At 49.8% G+C, this 20,403-nt stretch overlaps 2 protein-coding genes across 17 annotated transcripts in view; one reads left to right on the top strand and one right to left on the bottom strand.

The window, feature by feature from the left end:
- The window catches only part of NDE1 (nudE neurodevelopment protein 1), a 32,939-nt gene extending 25,701 nt beyond the window's left edge, over window positions 1-7,238 (top strand). For 4 of the 13 annotated variants that reach the window (XM_036411373.1, XM_036411376.2, XM_036411377.2 and 1 more), the window contains exons 6-9: window positions 2,155-2,334; window positions 3,610-3,701; window positions 4,616-4,767; window positions 6,012-7,238. In XM_036411373.1, the coding sequence (XP_036267266.1) occupies window positions 2,155-2,334; window positions 3,610-3,701; window positions 4,616-4,767; window positions 6,012-6,105 (518 nt within the window). In that variant the 3' untranslated portion in view covers window positions 6,106-7,238. The other 9 variants (XM_045571271.1, XM_045571273.1, XM_045571274.1 and 6 more) reach the window with 9 other exon arrangements.
- A 1,067-nt stretch (window positions 7,239-8,305) lies between these two features.
- The window catches only part of MYH11 (myosin heavy chain 11), a 123,716-nt gene continuing 111,618 nt past the window's right edge, over window positions 8,306-20,403 (bottom strand). For 2 of the 4 annotated variants that reach the window (XM_036411370.2, XM_036411371.2), the window contains 10 exons: window positions 19,919-20,131; window positions 19,523-19,684; window positions 18,998-19,126; window positions 18,588-18,676; window positions 18,018-18,141; window positions 17,530-17,738; window positions 16,546-16,654; window positions 16,291-16,463; window positions 12,046-12,084; window positions 8,870-9,005 (listed from right to left, as the gene is read on the bottom strand). In XM_036411370.2, coding sequence (XP_036267263.1) covers window positions 12,054-12,084; window positions 16,291-16,463; window positions 16,546-16,654; window positions 17,530-17,738; window positions 18,018-18,141; window positions 18,588-18,676; window positions 18,998-19,126; window positions 19,523-19,684; window positions 19,919-20,131 — 1,239 coding nt within the window. In that variant the 3' untranslated portion in view covers window positions 8,870-9,005; window positions 12,046-12,053. Of the gene's footprint in view, window positions 9,006-12,045; window positions 12,085-16,290; window positions 16,464-16,545; window positions 16,655-17,529; window positions 17,739-18,017; window positions 18,142-18,587; window positions 18,677-18,997; window positions 19,127-19,522; window positions 19,685-19,918; window positions 20,132-20,403 lie in introns of all 4 variants that reach the window. The other 2 variants (XM_036411368.2, XM_036411369.2) reach the window with 1 other exon arrangement.

The following is a 20,403-nucleotide window of genomic DNA, read 5'->3' as shown; positions in this document are numbered from 1 at the left end:
CTCAGTGGATAGAGCATTGGACTGCAGACTGGAAGGTCCTGGGTTTGATTCCAGTCAAGGGCACATGCCCAGGTTGTGGGCTCGATTCCTCATATTGGGCATGCAGGTGGTAGCCAATCAATGATACTCCCTCATCATTGATGTTTCTATATGTCTCTCCCTCTCCCTGCCTCTCTGAAATCAATAAAAATATATTTTAAAAAAAGAAGAAAAGAAAAACCAAGTTTTTTTTTTTTTTAAATATATATTTTATTGATTTTTTTACAGAGAGGAAGGGAGAGAGAGAGTTAGAAACATCGATGACAGAGAGTCATCGATCAGCTGCCTCTTGCACACCCCCTACTGGGGATATGCCTGCAACCAAGGTACATGCCCTTGACCAGAATCGAACCCGGGACCTTTCAGTCCCCAAGCCGACGCTCTATCCATTGAGCCAAACCGGTTTCGGCAGAAAAATCAAGTTTAAGAATAGTTGTTTCTAAATGTAAGGAAGTGGTTAAATAAATTACATAGACTTATTTTGTGCAATGTTAACCAATATTTAAATTAATGGTATTGATATAAATGCAATTATAGGACAATTGTTAGGACTGGCCAATGAAGGGAGGAAGAAGATAAGTCATAGACAGTAGATGTATGTTTCAGTTTATGCTAACTAAAAATCACATTAGATGCTTAATAGATACACACATACATACCAGGTGGGGCAAAAATAGGTTTACTGTTCTAAGTATGCAAAACAGTTTATTCTCATATTACTATTTATTAATTATTAGAGGCCTGGTGCATGAAAATTAATGCACTGGAGAGAAGGGTCCCTTAGCCTGGCCCGTCCCCTCTCACAGTCTGGGCAGGAGGTGACCTGGCAATAGGGAAGGCAACACCCCACTGCGGGCAGCTTAAGCCTTGGCCTGCGCTGGTTACCTGAGCCTCGGGTGGCCCTGAGTGGCTGGGCAGGCCCCATCTGAGGCTTGCCTGTGCCTCGGGCCGGTCCTGTGCGGCTGGGGGGCCAAGGGGACTGGGCACAGTCATCTTTAGCTGTGGTCATTGCCATCTTTAAGGGTGTTTCAGTCAATTAGCAGATTCCCTCCTTATTGGCAGTGGGCACTGCCATCTTTGAGGGCGGGACAGGCAATTAGCATATTCCCTCTTTATTAGATAGGATTGTATTATTTTCCATATGAGCAACAGTAAACCTACCTTTGCCCCACCCTGTATGAATTGTATTTTTGAAAATGCAGAGAAAAGGGATTGGAAAGATCTCCATGTTATGGTTGATGGATGAGGGTGGGGCATTTGGGGATGGGTTGGGGAAGCATATATATTTTTTAAAATTATTTTATTGATTTTCTACAGAGAGGAAAGGAGAGGGATAGAGACTTAGAAACATCAGTCAGCTGCCTCCTGCACACTTCCCAATGGGGATGTGCCTGCAACTAAGGTACATGCCCTAGACCAGTGTTTTTCAACCTTTTTTGGGCAAAGGCACACTTGTTTCATGAAAAAAATCACGAGGACGCACCACCATTAGAAAATGTTAAAAAATTTAACTCTGTGCCTATATTGACTATATATAAAGTAATTCTCTTGAATAGGAATCAAATAAACACAAAGAAAGTATTTTATAATTACTTTATTATGAAATATTAAGTAAACAAAATAGTGAAAAATTATAAAATTCTTGTCTTGTCTGCACCTACGGCACACCAGGCAACATCTCGCGGCACACTAGTGTGCCGCGGAACAGCGGTTGAAAAACGCTGCCCTAGACCAGAATCTAACCTGGCACCTTTCAGTTCACAGGCTGACGCTCTATCCACTGAGCCAAACCGGTTAGAGCAGGAAGCATATTTTTTCACCTAGAATTCTACATCGGCATTCTTTTGAAACAATAAAAGCATTAGTGTATCACTGTCATGGTTAATTTTTTTTTTTATACCTTTTGGTTTTTACTCAAAAGAAAAATCATCTAGTTTTATAAGCCTGCTAGGCAATATCCTGTGGGTTTCATGTCATTCAGGTTTTCTAGCTGAAGTTTCTTACCTTGATACTAATTTTCCTTGATCAGTGCCTACTGTTGACCCCTTCCCCTTGCACATCTCCATTCCCATCACCCAGTGCAAAGGCTTAATCTGAATTCTTTCCCTCATGCAGATTTGCGGCAGGAATTGGCTGTGCAGCAAAAGCAAGAGAAACCCAGGACTCCCATGCCCAGCTCGGTGGCAGCTGAAAGGACAGACATAGCCGTGCAGGCCACGAGCTCAGTGCCATCCACTCCTGTGGCACATCGGGCACCCAGCTCTAGCTTCACCACACCGGGGACGTGCAGACGTGGTAAGGAGAATGGAGTCGAGAGGACTTTCTTTGCTTCACAAAGCTTTCCTGAGTGAGAGAGAAATTGGGCTGGGCTAGACAGCAGGGAGCAAACTGGGATGCTACAGGGCAGAGCATTGAGGCCTGTGGGAAGATTCTCTTGCATGTCAGGCAATAGAGAGCAGAGGAGTCTGGGATGAGCTGGAAAACAACCTCATTTGGAGGGGGCTCTGTTCCTGCCACAGGAAAGTTAGGCCCAGCATTAGTAGACATTTTCATTCTCCAGAAACCAGAAATCTTCTTGTTGAATATGAACTCTTCCGGATGTAAAATTTGAGTAACCAAATAAAAAGTGTTTTGTGGGTCTAGCAATATATCCAACTAAAAATGGAGCCACTGTGACCTCTGCTGTGTTGTAAAAATGAGGAATTTGAGTTTTCACCCCAGCCTCTCTGCTGACTGACTGTGAGATTCTGAAGGGTTAAAATTATTGAGTGCTCAGTATGTGCCAGTCACCCGGCTTAAAGTGCTTCACACACACACACACACACACACACACACACACATGCACGCATATACATACATACATATATATGTAACCTGACTGAATTCTCACCACAGGCCCAAAGTGCAAATAATGAAAGTGCTACCCTTGTTTGATGGCTGAGGAAACGGAGGCCTGAGTTGAGGGGCTTGCCCCCCACTGGTGAATGGCAGAGCAGACTGGCTCCTGGGCTTACACTGCTGTATACTGCTTTATCCCTTACCCCATCCCTAGGCGTGAAGAGACTGGTGAGATGTCAGACTCCCAGTTCGGAGCAGTGTTTTCCACACTTTGGCAGGCTGGGCATCTTGTTAAATGCACCCGGGATACTGTAGGTCTGGGCGGGGCCTGAGATGGGTTTCTAGCAAGTGCCCGAGTGATTCCGTGCTGCTGGTGCCTGGTCTGCTTTGAGGAAGGCGGCTTTGCAGAGTAGAACCTTTCCTTACAAGTGTGGTTGGCTCAGAGGCTCTTGGTGTTAAACTGCTATATGGAATTCCTAGGATTTCAGGGCCTGTGTTGATTTAGTTGTAGAAGAATAACATGTAAAGATAAACATTTAATATAGTCCTTGTAAGACTGTTACAAGTTGGTCACTAAATAGGCTCTTACTGTGTGAGACAGTTAACCTACTATTGAATGAAACAGGGAAGCATCCAGAATCCAAGGCAAGAGTAGCCTCCCCCGCCTGCCCCTGGGGTTTTGCATTTAGCGATGTCAGTGCACAGACCTATGACTTCCTTTTGCACACCCAGGTCTAGATGACTCCACAGGTGGGACCCCCCTCACGCCTGCAGCCCGGATATCAGCCCTCAACATCGTGGGAGACCTGCTGCGGAAAGTAGGGGTAAGACTGGCGCTCCTGGGTTCGCTGTGGCTTCTTGCCTGTCCTTCAAGGAAGTTGGCGAGGGATGACCTTACCACTTCCTTTTGCCTTTCTCAGAGAGTTCATGACTTCTAGGAGTAGCTCTGGGTCTGTCGCATCCTTTAGAATCATGGACGCTTCTGTGGGCCCTGACTCTTAAGTCATCCCTTTCATCCCTGGGTAGTTGTTTCTCTGTAATCATTTTTCCCTTGGCATTTGGGAAGTTCAAATGGTGTGTTATGATTATTTTTTCTTTCTTAATTTGAAAAAACAAATATTTGAAAATTGCCTTCTCTTTATTTCTCAGGAGTTAAAGAGAAAATCTTGAAAGGCTAGAGCAGGGAACTTAATAGGTTTATATCAATTACAGGGAAGGATTCTTTTGTGCTTAAGAAATAACATAGGTATTCTTTGTAGTTTTTCATTTTATTTTTTAAAATTATGCTCAAAAGGCCACACAATTTAACTCCTGTCAGTTTGTCATCAACCAGAATGTATGTATGCAAAGCTGCAACTTAATAGGAGCTTGCAACTCCTTATGTTTTTACTTTGGGCTTTGGATCATCTGGTTTTCTGTTATATGAACAGCTCTCTGAATATTTTGCACAGTTAGAGTGTAGAGAAGCTTTGGGGGCGGGGGTTTCCGTGCCCTTTTGGTTTTTGTGGGGTCTGTTTACAGCAAAGTCCTTGTTCAAACCTCCATATTTCCCATAGGTAGGGTTGGATAATCGGTAGAGTTAGTGATCTCCAGGAAGCAGCTAAATATCTTAGGCTTGGAGGTCTAAGTTGGCTGTGCATTGGATTTCGTTGGGCCCTACTTGGGAATTCTAGAGCATAACACACCGCTTTAGGCTCCAGTTAGAGATATTGAGAGATAAAAGCCTATTTCTCTGCAGGCACTGGAGTCCAAACTCGCATCCTGCCGGAACTTTGTGTACGAGCAGTCCCCAAACCGGACCGGTGGGCCCCCCTCAGGGCGAGCCAGCAAGAACAGAGATGGTGGTGACAGACGGCCAAGCAGCACCAGCGTGCCTCTGGGTGATAAAGGGTCAGTACCTTTTGCTGTCACTTGAGCTGGGAACTTCTAACTAGCTCTGACCAAAAGCCATTTAAAAAAAAAAAAAAAAATAGAGGCTGGATGCACGAAATTTGTGCAAAAGTAGGCCTTCTGGCTGCCGCTCCAAGCTACCCTCTGGTACCCGGGACCCGGGCTTCCCTCTCAGCCCCTGCTTCCCCTGGAAGGTCATCCGGAAGGATGTCCGATCTAATTAGCATATTACGCTTTTATTATTATAGATATACATACAATACATGTGCACACACACATATATATGTTTATTAATTTCAGAGAGGAAGGGAGAGGAAGAGAGATAGAAACATCAGTGATGAGAGAGAATCATCGATCGACTACCTCCTGCACAACCCTTACTGGGGATCGAGCCTGCAAACCGGGCATGTGCCCTGACTGGAATTAAACCATTACCTCCTGGTTCATAGATTGACATTCAACTACTGGGCCACACAAGTTGGGCCCGAAAGCCATTTTTTAAAAGTTGCCTGTTTATGTCGGTGAACTCTGCCCCATCTCTGGAGACAGAGTTAGGTGGTGTCTTCTGTTTGGGCAAATGGCCAAGGAGAGGCTTGTGTTTATTATCAGATTCTGCAGCCCCTGGTCACGCTGTGAGGATGTCCTGTATAAATCACTTGTCTGGGACTTGAGCTTCTAACACTGCTCTGCTTCCTCCAGAAGAGGATTTAAATAATAAATAAAAAACTAAAGAACAAAATAAACTTTAGAACCTTCTGGAAACTGGCAAGAAAATTTCCATCCAGACTAGAATCCTGAAGCCAGTCACTGGATTGGAAAACAAATCTGACCTCTGATGGCTTCATTTACTTTCTTGCCTGAAGAAAATCAGGACAGCTTCCAGAATCAGTACCTTCCTAAGATGTGCCACCATCTTATTGGACCCCAAGCCACAATTTGGTGGGTCCCTGGCAGACAGGTGACAGGAAATGAAGAATCGTTTTCTGTGGCAACACACATATCTTCCAGACCATTAAAGTGGGTGTTTTTCAGAGGGTCGTCTTCACCTGGGCTTCCGGTGTGGCATCGGGAATGTGAGGCTAGACAGCCAGTGTCCTTTTCTTCATTTCACAGGAGAGGAAATTGAGACGCAGTGACCGACCCTGCTCCTGGGTGTTGATACTCATTCTTATAACTGTGGGCCCCGATGCTAGTCAGTCGTAACAGCTGTAATGTCCGCTTAACATGGTTTGCTCTGTCTGAAGGTCGGGAAAACGCCTGGAGTTTGGGAAGCCGCCTTCAAATCTGTCCTCTCCGTCGCTGCCGTCAGCCCAGGGTGTAGTCAAGCTGTTGCTTTAGGAAATCCGCAGAAGCAAAGCCACTGGTGTCTGTGCGGGAGTTACCTTTCGTCCCCTCTTCACACTAGGTTTTTGTTTTTTTTAAGGTAGTTTGAGAAATATGGGCAAGCAGTCACACTAGCCAATGACTGAGGCCATTGCCCGTGGCCCCGGTGGTTGACCCTGTGGAATGCCGTCTCAGTCCCAGCCTCCATGTCGGTGTGTTGCAGATGGACAGGGACAAACTGGACCTGCTGGAAAGGGCTCTGAGTGTGAATGCTGAGGCTACCCCATCATTGTGAGCTGACCCAAGTCCTGGGACTGTTTTTAACGTCCGGAGGGAAACGCCTTACAAAGGGACCTGAGCCCACCTCGGGCTCCCCAGTCCCGTTCACCTGGAGCTGTCTTCCAGAACAAAGTCTCTCACTGCGTGGACAGCAAGGATCAGCACACAGATCACCTCTAAGAGCAGACCAGGAATGTGCTGGTTAAAACTGTGTAGTGTACCTCCCACACTTTCTAATCTGGCTCATTGACGCTTTTAGAGGTGTGCTTGAGTTTCAGATTATATTTTGCGTGGACCAGGTCAGTGGAAAGTCTTTCCTGTTTACATGTGTCCCGACCGTTATTTGTCCTGCGCCCCACCCCTGGCAAGGGGTGACCTCTGCTTCAGGACCCTCAAAGTCATGCGGGTGGAGCGGCCTTGGAAATACAGCCTTTAAGAGTAGAATTTCATTGATGGCCATAATGAAATAATCAGGGTAACCTTCGAATAAGGTTAAACCACCAGGATTGTTGTTGAAACTTCCTTGTCAAAGAAGTAATGCACACAGGATTTTCAGCGTGGACGGGGCACATGCTTCTCTCTGCTGGGAACTGCTGTCTCACCCTCTCCATCACACATAAAAAGAAGACATGAATCCAGGAGTATGTGTGTAGTTCAACGGCCTTCCTTTTGTAACTAAGTTATTTTTCCAAAAGAACAGCAAAAATATCCTTGCTTTGAAAATAGAACTTTTCAAGAGCTCCTGAAATTCAACAGGGAATTAAACTTCAGTGCCTGGTTCATTATCCTAGAAACATTCTAACCTGTAATGGGAAAAGATGTACTTTTATTTTTTTAAAAGAATAAAACCAAGAGAAACTAATTTTCAACTAGTGTGTGGTGGTCAGTAAATGCTTTGTGTGTGCTACTGTGTTTGCTCATATGATTTCCCTTCAAATCAACTTCTTCAAACTGCACTTGGGATACGTTTGTGTAGTGTTCAGGGTATATTAGCATTAGGCCGCTCAGCCGAGCCTTCGCCGTTTCCATATTTGCTCTCTTCTCAAATCTGCCTGAGCCCCCGGGGTTGGTGCACGGACTCCTTTGTGTGGAAGGAGCTTTTGCAGGGAATCTCTGCCTGGAGCCTCCGGCTGAGGAAGGAAAGGCCCATGGCCTGGTCTTTTATGGTCCTCACGCTAAGAATGGTTTTTATGTTTCTGAAGGGTGGTTTTTTAAAAAATGAATCTGTGACAGAGACCATATGTAAACTAAAATATTTGCTTTCTGGCCTTTACAGAGTTTGTCAAACCCTGCTGTGCAAAGTCTTGTGTTTTAACTTTAAAAATTCAAGGAAGTCTTGTGTTCTTCACATCACATACGTACTGGTTTTGATGGTTAAAGATGTTCTTCCTGATCGTGTTCCTCTCTGAGCCCTGAGCTGCCCACCTCCTGGTACAGACTCACTTTGCAGCTGCTCTTTATATATATATATATATATATATATATATATATATATATATATATATATATATGTGTGTGTGTGTGTGTGTGTGTGTGTGTGTGTGTGTGTGTGTTTGTGTGTGTATACTGGTTGTTTTTTTTTAATTGATTTTTCACAGAGAGGAAGAGAGGAATAGAGTTAGAAACATCGATGAGAGAGAAATATTGACCAGCTGCCTCCTGCACACCCTCTACTGGGGATGTGCCCGCAACCAAGGTACATGCCCTTGACTGGAATCGAACCTGGGACCTTTCAGTCCACAGGCCAACGCTCTATCCACTGAGCCAAACCGGTTCCGGCACATCTGCTCTTTTGCCAGATGGGAACTCGGACAATTTATTTCACCTCCCCAGGCCTCAGATTTTCCGTTTAAGAAGAAACCTTCACTTCTTAGGGTCGCACTCCCCTCCTCCCACCCCCATTTTTTTGCTCTGAAGAAAACAACGCCGACTATATATCCTTTTATTTATTCGTGAGGGTGTCCTTAAATACAGCCGGGGTGCATATAAAACAGTGTATCATTCCTGCTCTCGTCCACTCGAGCAGCGTCTCCCTTTTCATTCAGGTGACTACGGAAGGCGCTTGGTCTCGGTGAACTGTGTGCGTCTGAGGTGTGGTAACCAGGACGGGGAGTTTTCAAACCAGGTCCTACTCACGATGTCGGAAGGGTACACAGGGCAGGGGATGGCTTGAGAGTGGGAGGGGCGGTGGCACCCATTTTTGGTGACTTCCCCCCATTTTATGTAAACTAAGTTGCCAGTGATTAAGTTACTGTGGATCTATTTGTCTAAAAACTCAAAACCTCTTGCACAATTCCTTGATAGAGGGGGAGTGGGTGTGTCTGTGTCTCCTGTTGGCTTTTCTCGTTTGGTACACGATTCAAAACTTAAATTGATGCCCTGAGCACAGGGAGGTGTTATGTTCATGGTGAGGAGTGTTTGTGAGGTTCGGAATTTGAAAATGGACTTGGACAATGCTAAGCAGAGTCCACTGGGTGTTGTTTTTGTTTTCAGCAAGTTTGTCTTATTCACTGGCTTTGGTTCCATTGAAGTCTGCATCACGAGCATCCATTTCCTCATCGGAACCATCCGCGTTTTCAATAACTCGACGTCCTCCAGACCTTCTAGCGGGGACAAAAGAGGTCTCGTTGCCTCGCCTGTGGGTTTCAAGAGAACACAGGTTTCTTCAGTACAGAAATTGTCGTGAGACTTTTAGAAAGGGAAATAAAAACAAACTCGAATGAGATGCTGAGGTTGAAGTCAGCAAATCTTGACCAGCTCCAAGCTATGGTTACGCTGGAGGATCAGCCGGAGTGGGGGAAAGGCGGTTCTTCCGAGCAGAACCCCTGGCTTTAAAAAATGTCTGGCTGGTCATTCACCCACTCCAGGATCCTCGTCTGCGGTGACCACATCGGCTGGGTTTACTCATACTCCGTGGAGCAGGTATGAAGGAGAAATATTCCCATCCTGCACCTTGCCTCTAGAGCGGGGAAGAGGGAAGGGGCTTAGGTTTTCAACGGGAAGAAGGTGGAATTGACGTTAAGGGCGGCCTGAGAGGGAAGGCGCGGTTGCTCTGGTTACAGGCAACTCAGCCCCCAGCTCTTGTGGATCAGAATTCTTGGGCCGAGTTTCCCCAGGGTGGGGGGTCTCCTCTGTTTTTACTCATCATGGCAGCCACCATTCTTGGCTTATAACGTGCTCAATGAGTACGTGTTAGAAAAATGAGTGGAACCTGTTAATCTAAGGTGTATTTTAGCTCTAGCTGGTAGGACACCCCTTTCCTTATGGTTCCCGGCTCCTCTGTCCTGCCTGAAGCCCTGAGTGACCACTCTGCGTTACCCTCAGGTGACCCTGGCCACCTGGAGTGAGGCTTTGCATAGGAGGGCGGGCTGGCAGGAGGAGGAAAAGTCAGCCCCACCTGCACTTAACCTTCACTGTTTGGAAGGAATGTTTGCCTCCTTTTCAGTGGCCACAACCAATTACTGCACGGGGCTCTGGCCACCTGGCCCTGTTTTGACCTGATTCAGATGTCAGGTCTTAAATCATTTTAGGATGTCTAAGAAGAAAGCAGACTTTGTAAGAAAAATGACCCGCTTGACCACGCAAAGCCTGAACAGAAAAGCCACGAAGGTGAGCCCATCCCAGTTATATTGATACTTGAGTCAAGAACAACACGGACAGGTCAGATTGGAGGCATAAGCAAGGCTCACAGGATCCTGATCGCTGAGAGGGGGAGTCCCAACAGGATTGGGGTCCAAGGGTGGGAGAGACACACCAGGTGCAGAGGATGGCACCCCCAAGGTGCAGCGATCAGGAATAAATACTTAAAGTTGTAGCCACTCCCAGCTAGACTCAGGCCAACTTCTAGACCTCTCATTAACCTTAAAACTAAATTTCCATCTCTAGTGCAACCTTAAAAGTCACTTTCTAGGAATCTGGGCCAGAGAGCAGGGTCTCGAAGCCCTGGGGGAGCAGCAGGCCAGGCTCTCCCCTACTTCCACCCCAGTTCAAACTTGGTGGGTAGCCTGGGGCCAGAATCAGTGCCTCCTGTTCTCCCAGGCTCCAGCACCCTGCCTCCTGGGAGAGTATTTGCTAATTGATAAGCATGCTCCTTGGTCTGAGGAGGAAGCTCCCTGAGTCATTGTAAGTCCCCTGTGGAGGCCTTAGCCCTGTGAGCCTGTCGTTCTGGTTCAGGTGTGTCTGTCTTGAAGGGACTGATTTAACCCTTTGCACTCCGCTGTCCCCTCTCAGGGGACATCGGAATTCTAGCATATCAATCGGATGTCCCCTCTCAGGGGACATTGCAGTTTATTAGTGATTACGGGGAATTGAGTTAATTCAACGCACGTTTCCGCCATTAGCATCGAGTAGCTGGTAGCCAATGTCCAGAATGGTTCGGAGTGCAAAGGGTTAAAATCCTAGGCAAAGGTTGACACTGGCTATAACTGTCACAGGAAGTAAGGGGCCCCTGTAAAGGTTTTCTTAAAGAGCCTGGTCCTGGAGAATGTGGGTTCTATTTGTGGGCTCAGCAGGGACCAGCCCATCAGGGGCCAGCATGAGGGTGTAAGCACGGCTGCTTCACGGGCACTGGGGGCCCCCATTATCTGTGGGTCCCATACTCCAGGCGACCCTAGAGTTCATCTAATCCTTTGTTCCCAATGAGCTGGCAGGAGAGCTCGGGAGCTGTGTGTCCTGGAATCTAAAAGCCCCTGCCAAGACCTCATCCAGCTTTAAGTATTTGAGTAGTGACAGCAAAGCTGAGATTCTTGAAAAGAGAAGACAGACACAGCCAGGGCTTGCCTGGCCTCTCAGGAGGATGAGAGGAAAACCAGGCCCCAGGTGCCTAACTGTACAAGAAAAGGCTGTAGATGTCCAGACCTCTTAACTCTGCCTTGTGAAGGGCCCCAGGCGCTTCCTAGAGGCTTGGATACCCATCCCCGCCTCCATCCCTGAGTGAGTACGTGCAGCGAGACTCTGGAAGAGGCTCTGCCAGGACTCTGCCAGCTCTGTGGTGGCTCACGTCACCCTCGCACACTGAAAATGCAGCCAGGAGCCAGGCCTTGCCGCAGCCCCTCGCAGCCCCAGCACTTGGAAGGCTTTATGGCGAGCTCTCACTTTCCTTGCGGACAAATTTGTGAAACCCCACCCCCGGGGAGTGAGGGGGCAGATTTTGGGCTGTGCTCCCGTGAACCTGTGCTTTGTTAATTCTGACTAGTGAACTAGACCAGCCAGACTGAAGCCATTCTCCAGGAGTGGATCCGCATCGTGGCGTTGTCATACCTGCTCCGTGCAGTGTTAGCTGGACGAGGGAGGGCGAGTGTCCCTAGCAGTGTGAGAGAGGCCCTCACGCAGGTAAGGACAACTAAGCGACACAGCCTCTAAGATCTCATCACCGTGTGGTGACAGGGATCTGGTGCTGTGTCATGCCGTGTCATCTGGTGCCGTGTCATGCCGAAGCGGAAGGGGAGAAGGAGAATGGGTCAAGGCACAAGATCATCTCGTGTTGATCTTGGTTGTGATGAAGGACAGTTTTGAACTAAGATGTCCAAGCCTTCAGATTTTGCAGGAATCTGAGAGACATTTGCAAGGGCCAAAAAAAACGGGGGGGTGGGGGGGGTCATGGAGGGCGCGATGGGCAGAAAGGAAATGGAAACTGAGTGTAACACAGGAGCCGCAGCAAAGCTGGAGGCATGATACCTGGTGAGTCACTGCGCAGTTTCCTGGGGGAGGGGGGCTCTGAAACAGAGAGAGAGAGTCCTTGGTGGTTATCGTTAGGCCAACGGGAGGGAGCCCCTATAAGTGCCTTTTCAGTCATGGAGGCATTTGCTTTATTTAAATAATTACAGGCACTTTAAAGTCAATCTTCCAGCAAAGCATCCAAAGCAGTGGTTCTCAACCTTTTTAATGCCGCAACCCTTTCGTTGCTACAATAACTGTAATTTTTCGACCCATAGGTTGAGAACCGCTAGCAGAGTCACCTAAGACCTCGGAAAACACAGATATTTACATTATGATTCATAACAGTAGCAAAATTACAGTTACGAAGTAGCAACGAAAATAATTTTATGGTTGGGGGTCACCACAACATGAGGAACTGTATTCAAGGGTTGCGGCCTTAGGACAGTTGAGAACCACTGATCTAGAGCCAGGCTGGCACACGAAAGGACAAGCAACTTCTTTAAAATCAAAACGCAAATTTCTGTCCTTGTGAGCTTCTTTTAGGAACACAGGTGGCTTCCTCCCATTATGCGGACCTGCTCAGGAAGGTAAAGGCATGTGAGTATGCTAGTTCAAAGTTCTACCTGGAAACAGTCCCAGACTAAGCCCCTGCTGCAAGGTCTCACTGTTACTACTTGGTCTTTGTTGCCTTCTATGCCTGGGCAGGCGGATAGAGGTGGACGCCTTCTGCAGATGACTGGCAATGTGGCACATGATGGGGGTGAAGACCGGCCCAGGAGGGCTTGTGTCCAGATTTACCTGGCTGGTAAAACTATGAAACTTGTTTGCAGTTCCTCTGAGGTGTTGGCTAGGCTCCCAGCCTCACTCAAAGCTCCCTTTTGAGGAAGACCTATGCTTGATTTTAGGTTTAGTACATCTGGAAGACTCTGAGAAGGCAGAAAAGGTCTGACCCGTCTTCGGCTTTCGTTATGTGTATGCTCACGTTAGGACTGTAAAATAATGGTTTCTTCTTACAGGCCTGGACGGCCTAAGAAAGGTTAGTTGTCTGGGGTAGAACCCACAGGGATGTTCCAAGTGTCCCAAGAAAGGGAGTAGTGACAGCAAAGGGGTGAGAGCAGGAGTGGCTGACTACTTCCCCAGCCGCTGAGGAGGGTCTGGGTCTTTGTGGTGAGAGCAGCTCTCCCACTGACTGTCAACCCTGGGGGTTGCCCCACTGCTGGACCTGAGAGGTAAGGCCTGGTTTCCATTCCGTCAGGCCCCTCGTTATGCTGGGACTGGGGGCTCATTCCTGAATCCGGCACCTGAACCAGCTGTTCCCTTCCCTCTCTGAAAGGGGTTTGGGCTTTCCCCTCATCTCACGTAGTGGTTCTCGAAGGCTCTAGGCTACATGCCGATGGACTTCCGAGGGCCCCTGGCATGCCATTGGATAGAAAAAGTCTATTTGGTGCTAATGTGGTTGTCACTTGCTTTTTAACTGAGAAGTAGTCCTTAAAGTCGCAGTTATCAATCTGTGGCCACAATAGCTAGAACTCACTATTGTTTTCATTGTATTTAATTTAATCGTTACCTGGTGATGCTGGTGTAACAATAGAGGGGTGGTAATGTATGATTAACACAGTTAATATAAAAGTAGTACAGGTAGTGAGAGGCAAAGGTGGTTGAGAATGACCGGTTAGAGAAACATCATCTCTGACCCAATGATGGAAGGTTTACTCTGCGCCCAGCTCTACCCCAGACACTGGGGATGAATTACCAGACACAACCTCTGTGCTCATGGGCTTGCAGGTGAGTGTGACAGATCATGAATGAGGTAAGTACAATACCCAGCAGGTTCCATGGTGACAGGGAGGTAAGAGAGGAGAACTGTAGGGAGTAAAGTTGGGAAGTTTAGAGTAAGAGATGAGTAAACCTCTGCAGGAAAGGAAGAGGGAGCCAGCTGTGCAGAGAGCTGGGGGAAGAGAATCCAGGCAGAACCCAAGGCACTGTGTGGAGCGGTCAGGGAGTAATTTAGGAGGCAGTGGACAGAGATCGTGAAGGACCTAATGGAACAAACCCTTGGAGAGACATGACCCAGCTCCATTTAAACAGCTTCTGGCTGCTGTGTTGAGAACAGACTGTAAGGGGGAGAGCACGGAAGCAGGAAGGCCTGAGGAAGCTGCGAAAGTTGTTGAGATGGGAGGAGGGTGCCATGGACCAGGGCGGCAAGACGTGGTTGGCTTCTGGCTATATAGTATTTTTAAGGGAGTTGACTAGATTTGCTGACAGACTGGATGCAGGGTGTGAGGGAGAGGAAAGTAAAGAAAAAAATACAAGTCTGTGGTTTGGGTTAATTGATGGAAACTTTATCATGTTGAGCTGGAAAGGACTGGGAGAGGGGCTGGTTTGGGGTGAAGAGGTTCAATTGAGGCTCAGGTTGGGGCATGGAAGGTGTGATTGGCCCAGGAGTATTGAGTGGGAATGTCAAGCAGGGTCTGAATTCTAAAGGCACAGGGTTGGCTGAGATCACCAAGGGAGGAGTGACAGCGTTGGACATGAAGAGAGAACCAAGATGGCACCCTGGGGCAGGCCCACGGACAGAAAGCAGGTGAGGCTGGTGTTGGAAGCCCAGTGAAGAAAGAACAGGGAGGAGGAGTGATGGTGCTGCTGAGTCAGGTTGGGACCAAGGACTGACCATGGAATTAGAATCTGTCTGTGATCAAGAGGAGGTGGAGAGAGCCATAGTTGGTTTGGCTCAATGGATAGAGCATTGGCTTGTAGACTGAAGGGTCCTGAGTTTGACTCCAGTCAAGGACGCATGCCTGGGTTGTTGGATTCATCCCCAGTGGAGGGCAGCCAATCAATGATTCTCTCTCATTGATGTTTCTCTCTTCCTTCCTCTCTAAAAATCAATAAAAATATATTTAAAAAATAAAAAAGAGGAGGAGGAGTGTGAGGCTAAGATGGTGCAGTGACTCCGCGAGAGGGGAAACATGGCAGAGGAAGAAGGTAAGATTTTCAGGAGCAACATCCTCAACAAGAAGGGAGTCCACCAGAGGGGTTGGCCTTAGTGGGTGCTGGACAGTTCAAGCCAGAAATGGGGCAAAAAGTAGAAGAAATGAGCATAGATGTAGGGAGGTCAGTTGATGGACCAGTGGGAGCTTGTTTACTTTCTATGATTGTTTCTATTTTTCGCTTAAATAGGAAGTAAGGTTATCAGCTGAGACGGGATGGAGATGATAATCTTAGGGAGGAAATAAAAGCAGATCTCTTAAGAGAGTGGGAGGCTGAAGTACAGCCAGCATGGTTGCTTTTCTCACACCCCTTGGAGCTGTAGAAGGTGGGAAGTTGGGTGGTTTTAACCAAGTACAGCACAGCAAGAGGGGCTCAGGGTATTGAGGATGTGTGAAAGGCTGAGGGCAACCCCTGAGCCTGGGTTAGATGCTGGGTAAGGAGTCAGTGGGGGTTGTGAGAAAATGGGTTGAATAAAGATCCCAGGAGTCAGGAGGTGGCAGCAGGCAAATGATGGGATACCTGAAAGTCAAATTAGGGCTTGAGTTACTGGTAATGCCTGTGGAGTGACAGGGGTCATGGGAAAAGACGGTCAAAGACACTAGAGGCTGGAGGGGTGTAAGAGAATGTGTGACAGGAAGCTCTGAGCTAAATTTCATGGAATTGGGGATGGGAAGGAGCCCCAAGGAGCAGGGTGGTGACCTACCCACCTCAGACCCGGAAGTTGCACAGGTGCAGGAGAAAGAACAGACCTCGGAGTAGTTGGGGCCAGGCTCTCAAACCTGGGTGACTGTACCCTCAGAGAACATCTGGCAGTGTATTGAGACATCATAGGTTGTCATGGCTGGTGGGAATGCTACCATAGCGGGTGTGTGAGGGCCAAGGATGCTGTTCAACATCCTACAATATACAGGCCAGGCCCTATGATAAAAACAAAGACTTATGCAGCCCCAACAGTGCCAAGGAACCCTGAGTTTTAGGGAAAGGTGGTGAAGAAAAAGGCCAGAAGAGAAGGTTCAGGAGGTGGGAAACTCTTTCTCCCTCCTCCTCCTCCTCACCAGGATGATGGGCAAAGATTGTTAAAGAGAAGGTGAGCTCTTCAGAGGCAGGGCCCTGTGTGCCCGGACACTGCTGCAGGAAGAGCCGGGAAAGAAGCGAGCGAGGGCTTTGGAAAGGGTAGCCTTTTGTGTTGATAATACGGAGTCACAGCGGGCATCTCGGGCCTCCGTGAGCACCCGGCCCGGGGGGAAACCCCTCCTGGGCTGGGCTGCTCACCTGAGCTTGCTCTTGAGCGCGGTCATCTCGCGGCCCATGGCCTCATTGCTCTCCGTGGCCTCGTCCAGCTCCCGCTGCAGCTTCCTGCGGTTGGCATTGATGCGCTGGGACTCCTCCTCCGCCTCCTCCAGCTGCCTCTTGAGTTGTTTCACCTTCACATTTCCTTTCTCTGCCTGTTCAAGGAGAGGCGCGGGGGTCAGGGGGCCCCTTGGAGGTCCTGGGGGACCAGAGGGGGAGAGGCCGGCGGCTGTGTACCTGCTCCTTGTACTGCTCAGCCGCCTTGCGCTCGTCCTCCACCTGCAGCAGCACCTCCTTCAGCTTCTTGTCCTTCTGCTTCAGTGACTTGGCAGCCGCCAGTTTCTCTCTGCACACAAGGGGGGAGCAGTCGCTAATGTAAGCCAGACCGGCATCTTGCCCACGGTGGGCACTTTTCCTGAGCTCCCAATCAGCACCTATCCCACCGAATCGACCAGATAGAAGATTAGGAGTCGTCCATAAAAAACAGAGGCACTGATACCTGCTGTGGCAAGGACAAACCTTGAGAACGTGTGCCCAGTGAGAGAAGCCAGTCACAGAGGCCTTGTATGAGTCCATGTCCATGAAATGTCCAGAACAGACAAGGAGACAGGAGTTGCTTAGGACTGGGGGTGGGGAATAGAAGGGGATGTGAAGGATGAAAATGTTCTACAGTTGAGTGTGGTAAGGGTGGACCTACCTGTGAATATACTAGAAGCCAGCCACTGAATTGTACACATTAAATGGGTGAACTGTGTGAGGGTGAGTCATCAGTAAAGACGCTACCAAACAAAAAATGGGTCAGAATCCTTACAGTGTGATGGTCACGAATGTGCTGTGAACTTACAGCCTGGTGACCCTCCATTAACATGAGAAGCCTTCCCATGTTCATGAACTAAACGGTTGTTGATTTGGACTTGTGTCCCCGTAAGCATGACCTCCTGCTCATGTAGGTCAGGAAAAGCCACATGTGCTCCCGGGGGAGCTGGCCGGCGTCACTGAGGAACCACGCTGTTTACCAAGAGCAGATGACATTTCCAGGGCTTCCTCTGGGCCAGGGACAGGCTCAGCCCTTTCCTGCGTTCTCACTGGTTCTCCCAGCACAGCTGCCGCTCGGGCACCGCTGGGTTTATTCCACAGCCACAGCCAATGCCCGGAGAGGCTGCCTACCTCCCTGCACTCAGGGGCAAGCGGGCTGTCACTGGAGCCCTGGTCCCACCGTACCTCGCCTCCTGCTCGACCTGCTCCTCCAGCTGTGCGATCTTGGCCTCCAGGGACGCGATGGTGGACTTGAACTTGGACTTGACTGCCCCCTCCATCTCCTGGAGCTTGCTCCGGAGCTCTTTGTTCTGCCGCTCTAGCTGCTGCCTTGCACTCTCGTTCTTCTGGGCTGCGCTGCGCTCCGTGGCCAGCTCATTGTTGAGCTGCTCGGCCTGGGGAGGAAGGTGGAGGTAGTGAGGTGGGAGACATGAAAGCCTGTGGGGTGCACTGAGATGACTAGCTTCTCCCACAGTCTCCAGCCTTTTTCAGCCTCTGCACTCCCTCTCCTCCTTCCTGGTCATCCTTTAACTCCCAGCTCATCCAGGCAGCATCCGGGGCCACCCAGGCTCCCTGCTATCCTCAGCTCATCCCAGGCCTGGCGCACAGCAGCCTGTGGTGCATGTCACTGAGCCCGTGGGGGACTTTTGCTGTTCTAGTGCCCAGGCCCCCACCTGCTGTGTGGCCTTCCGGACACGGTCACTCATGGCCTCCATATTGCCTTGTTCTTCCTCCAGCTCCTCCTCCAGCTGCGCGATCCGGGCCTCCAGGCGGCGCTTCTCATCCTGAAGCGTGTTCCTGAGGGAGATACAGCACATCTGAGGCCTCCCGTCTGCTCAGCTTAGGAAACACCCTGTCCTTGGAGGAGCAATGCCTCAGGGCTGCCCTCACTTATGACTGAGGAAACGAAGGCTCAGAGACCCTTAGAGACTTGTCCAAAGTCACACAGCTGGGAAGTAAGAAACCAGGACTCACACCCGGTTGGTGTCAGGCAAAGCCAGGCCTGGGATGAGGACCAACTCCTCCCTGATGCCCCCTGTCCCCGCCGTGCTGTTTGTTCAGAATGAATGAATGAAACTGGCCACACTCCCAAACAGGGTGTGGGAACCCCGAGGCCCCTGTTACAAGTTCACTTGAGCACTCTGTCGTTTTCAGTATTAAAGTGAGGGGCTAGGAGGCTCACTGTGAGTTGCCTTTCCATCATCTGGGTCTAGGACCCCCCTTCATCGCATGCTGTCTCATACCTTCCTGACACACTGCTGGCCAGCTCCTCGGCCAGCTCCTCCTTCTCCAGGTCAGCCTGTTTGCGAGCCCTCTCAGCCGCGGCTAGATCCTGGATGGTGGGGGACAGGGAGGAAGGAAATCTGTTGTCTGCCAGGGAAGGGCTGACCCACACCCAAGGACCCACCGTGCTCCTCACCAGGCCCCCCGCAGTCTCCACGGCCACCTCTGAAAATGGCTACACCGCCTCTGAACTCAGAGAGGCCCTGCGTCATGTCACAGGAGAAAAGCCTGTTTTCCAGGCCCTAGCTAAGAGGGTCCACCCCCGTGGAAGGCTGGTTGGGGAAAGAAAGCTGTGGGTGTACAGCCTGGGATGCCAAGGGCCGCTGCCACCGGATCCCCGTCTGAGGCACTCCTAGTGAGAAGGCTTTACCTCCTGTAGCTGCATGAGGTCTGCTTCTAAGCTCTTGGCTTTCTTTTCATTCTCCTTGGCCGTGGCAAAGATTTCTTCTCTGGAGGCACGGGCATCGTCCAGCTCTCTCTGGAAGTCCTTCATCTGAGCCTGCATGAGTGGACAGGAAAGACAGGCTGTCCTGAACTCGCCCAAGTGCTGCCCAAATTACCTTTCCATGGTAACCACTAGGATTTTCTGTGATTAACCACAGGGAAGCCCCCTGTTGCACGAGCATTGCCCTCAGCCCCAGGTGGCCATTTGGGGGTGCGTTTTGGGGGGGCTCAGCTGAACTGTCTAAGAAAAGTTGATGTGATCTGAGGGCCTTGGCCAGATGTCCTATGCAGGGCAGGAAACAGTCACTGAAAGCCAAATGGTGATAGAAAACACCAGCCGAACAGGCACAAATGGCAGCGAGAAGCCTGCACCCTCCTGCTTCTGACTGACTTCCCAGCCTGGGGGAGCCGCCCCTCCTTCCCCAGTGCCCGCACCCAGAGCGCCACCCACCTGCAGTTTGCGCAGCTGCTTGATGGCTTCCTCCCTCCCCTTGATGGCGGAGTCAGCCTGCAGCTCCAGGTCTTTCAGGTCCCCTTCCAGCTTCTTCTTGGCAGCGGCGGCCAGGGCACGTTGCTTCCGCTCGTCTTCCAGTTCCGTCTCGTACTCGTGGAGCTGGGCAAGGAAGAGACGGGCACTGCTGGGCCGCATGCCTCCCCGAGGGCCCCTCTCTGCCCAGCCCGTTTTCACTGAGCCCCCAGGTGTGCGCAGCCCCCTGCAGGGCGGGCTTTTCTCTCATCCCCAGGTTGCAGATGAGAAAATAGTCTCCATGAGGCCAGGAAGTGGTGGTGGAAGGAAGGACACTGGCCACCCCAGCTCTCCATCCCCCCACGTCCCCTGCAGGATTACCTGCCTCTGGAGCTGCCGCCTTTTCTCTTCATTCTGTTCATCCCGGGCCTGGAGGTCGCGCTCAAACTGGCCCTTGAGGGCCTGCATGTTGACCTCGAGCCGCAGCTTGGCATCTTCCGTTGCCTGCAGCTCATCCTCCAGCTCTTCCAGCTGTGTCTTCATCTCCTCCATCTGGGTTTCCAGGGCGCGCTTGGACTTCTCCAGCTCATGGACCTTTTACAAGAGGGTTGACTTTCACGAAGATGGTCAGGCAACCACAGAGACAGGCAGCTCACTAAGCTCACGGTGATGGTTTTTGCCACCCACTGGATGCACAACTAGGAGCCAAGACCAGAGCCTTCCTCTCGGATCCCTCGACGCAGACCCCACCCCCAACTGCTGTTCCCAACCAGGCCTGGTCTTTGCATCAGCCCAAGGGACTACCTACAACGCCCAATGATCACTTAACACGGAAGAGGCACAGTGCCAAGGCCCTCGCAGACTGA

The sequence above is a fragment of the Pipistrellus kuhlii genome, unplaced genomic scaffold, assembly GCF_014108245.1.
Source record: "Pipistrellus kuhlii isolate mPipKuh1 unplaced genomic scaffold, mPipKuh1.p scaffold_m20_p_4, whole genome shotgun sequence".
Classification (NCBI taxonomy): domain Eukaryota; kingdom Metazoa; phylum Chordata; class Mammalia; order Chiroptera; family Vespertilionidae; genus Pipistrellus; species Pipistrellus kuhlii.
Note: the sequence above shows the minus strand (reverse complement) of the source record. Positions and strands in the feature narration are given on the sequence as shown.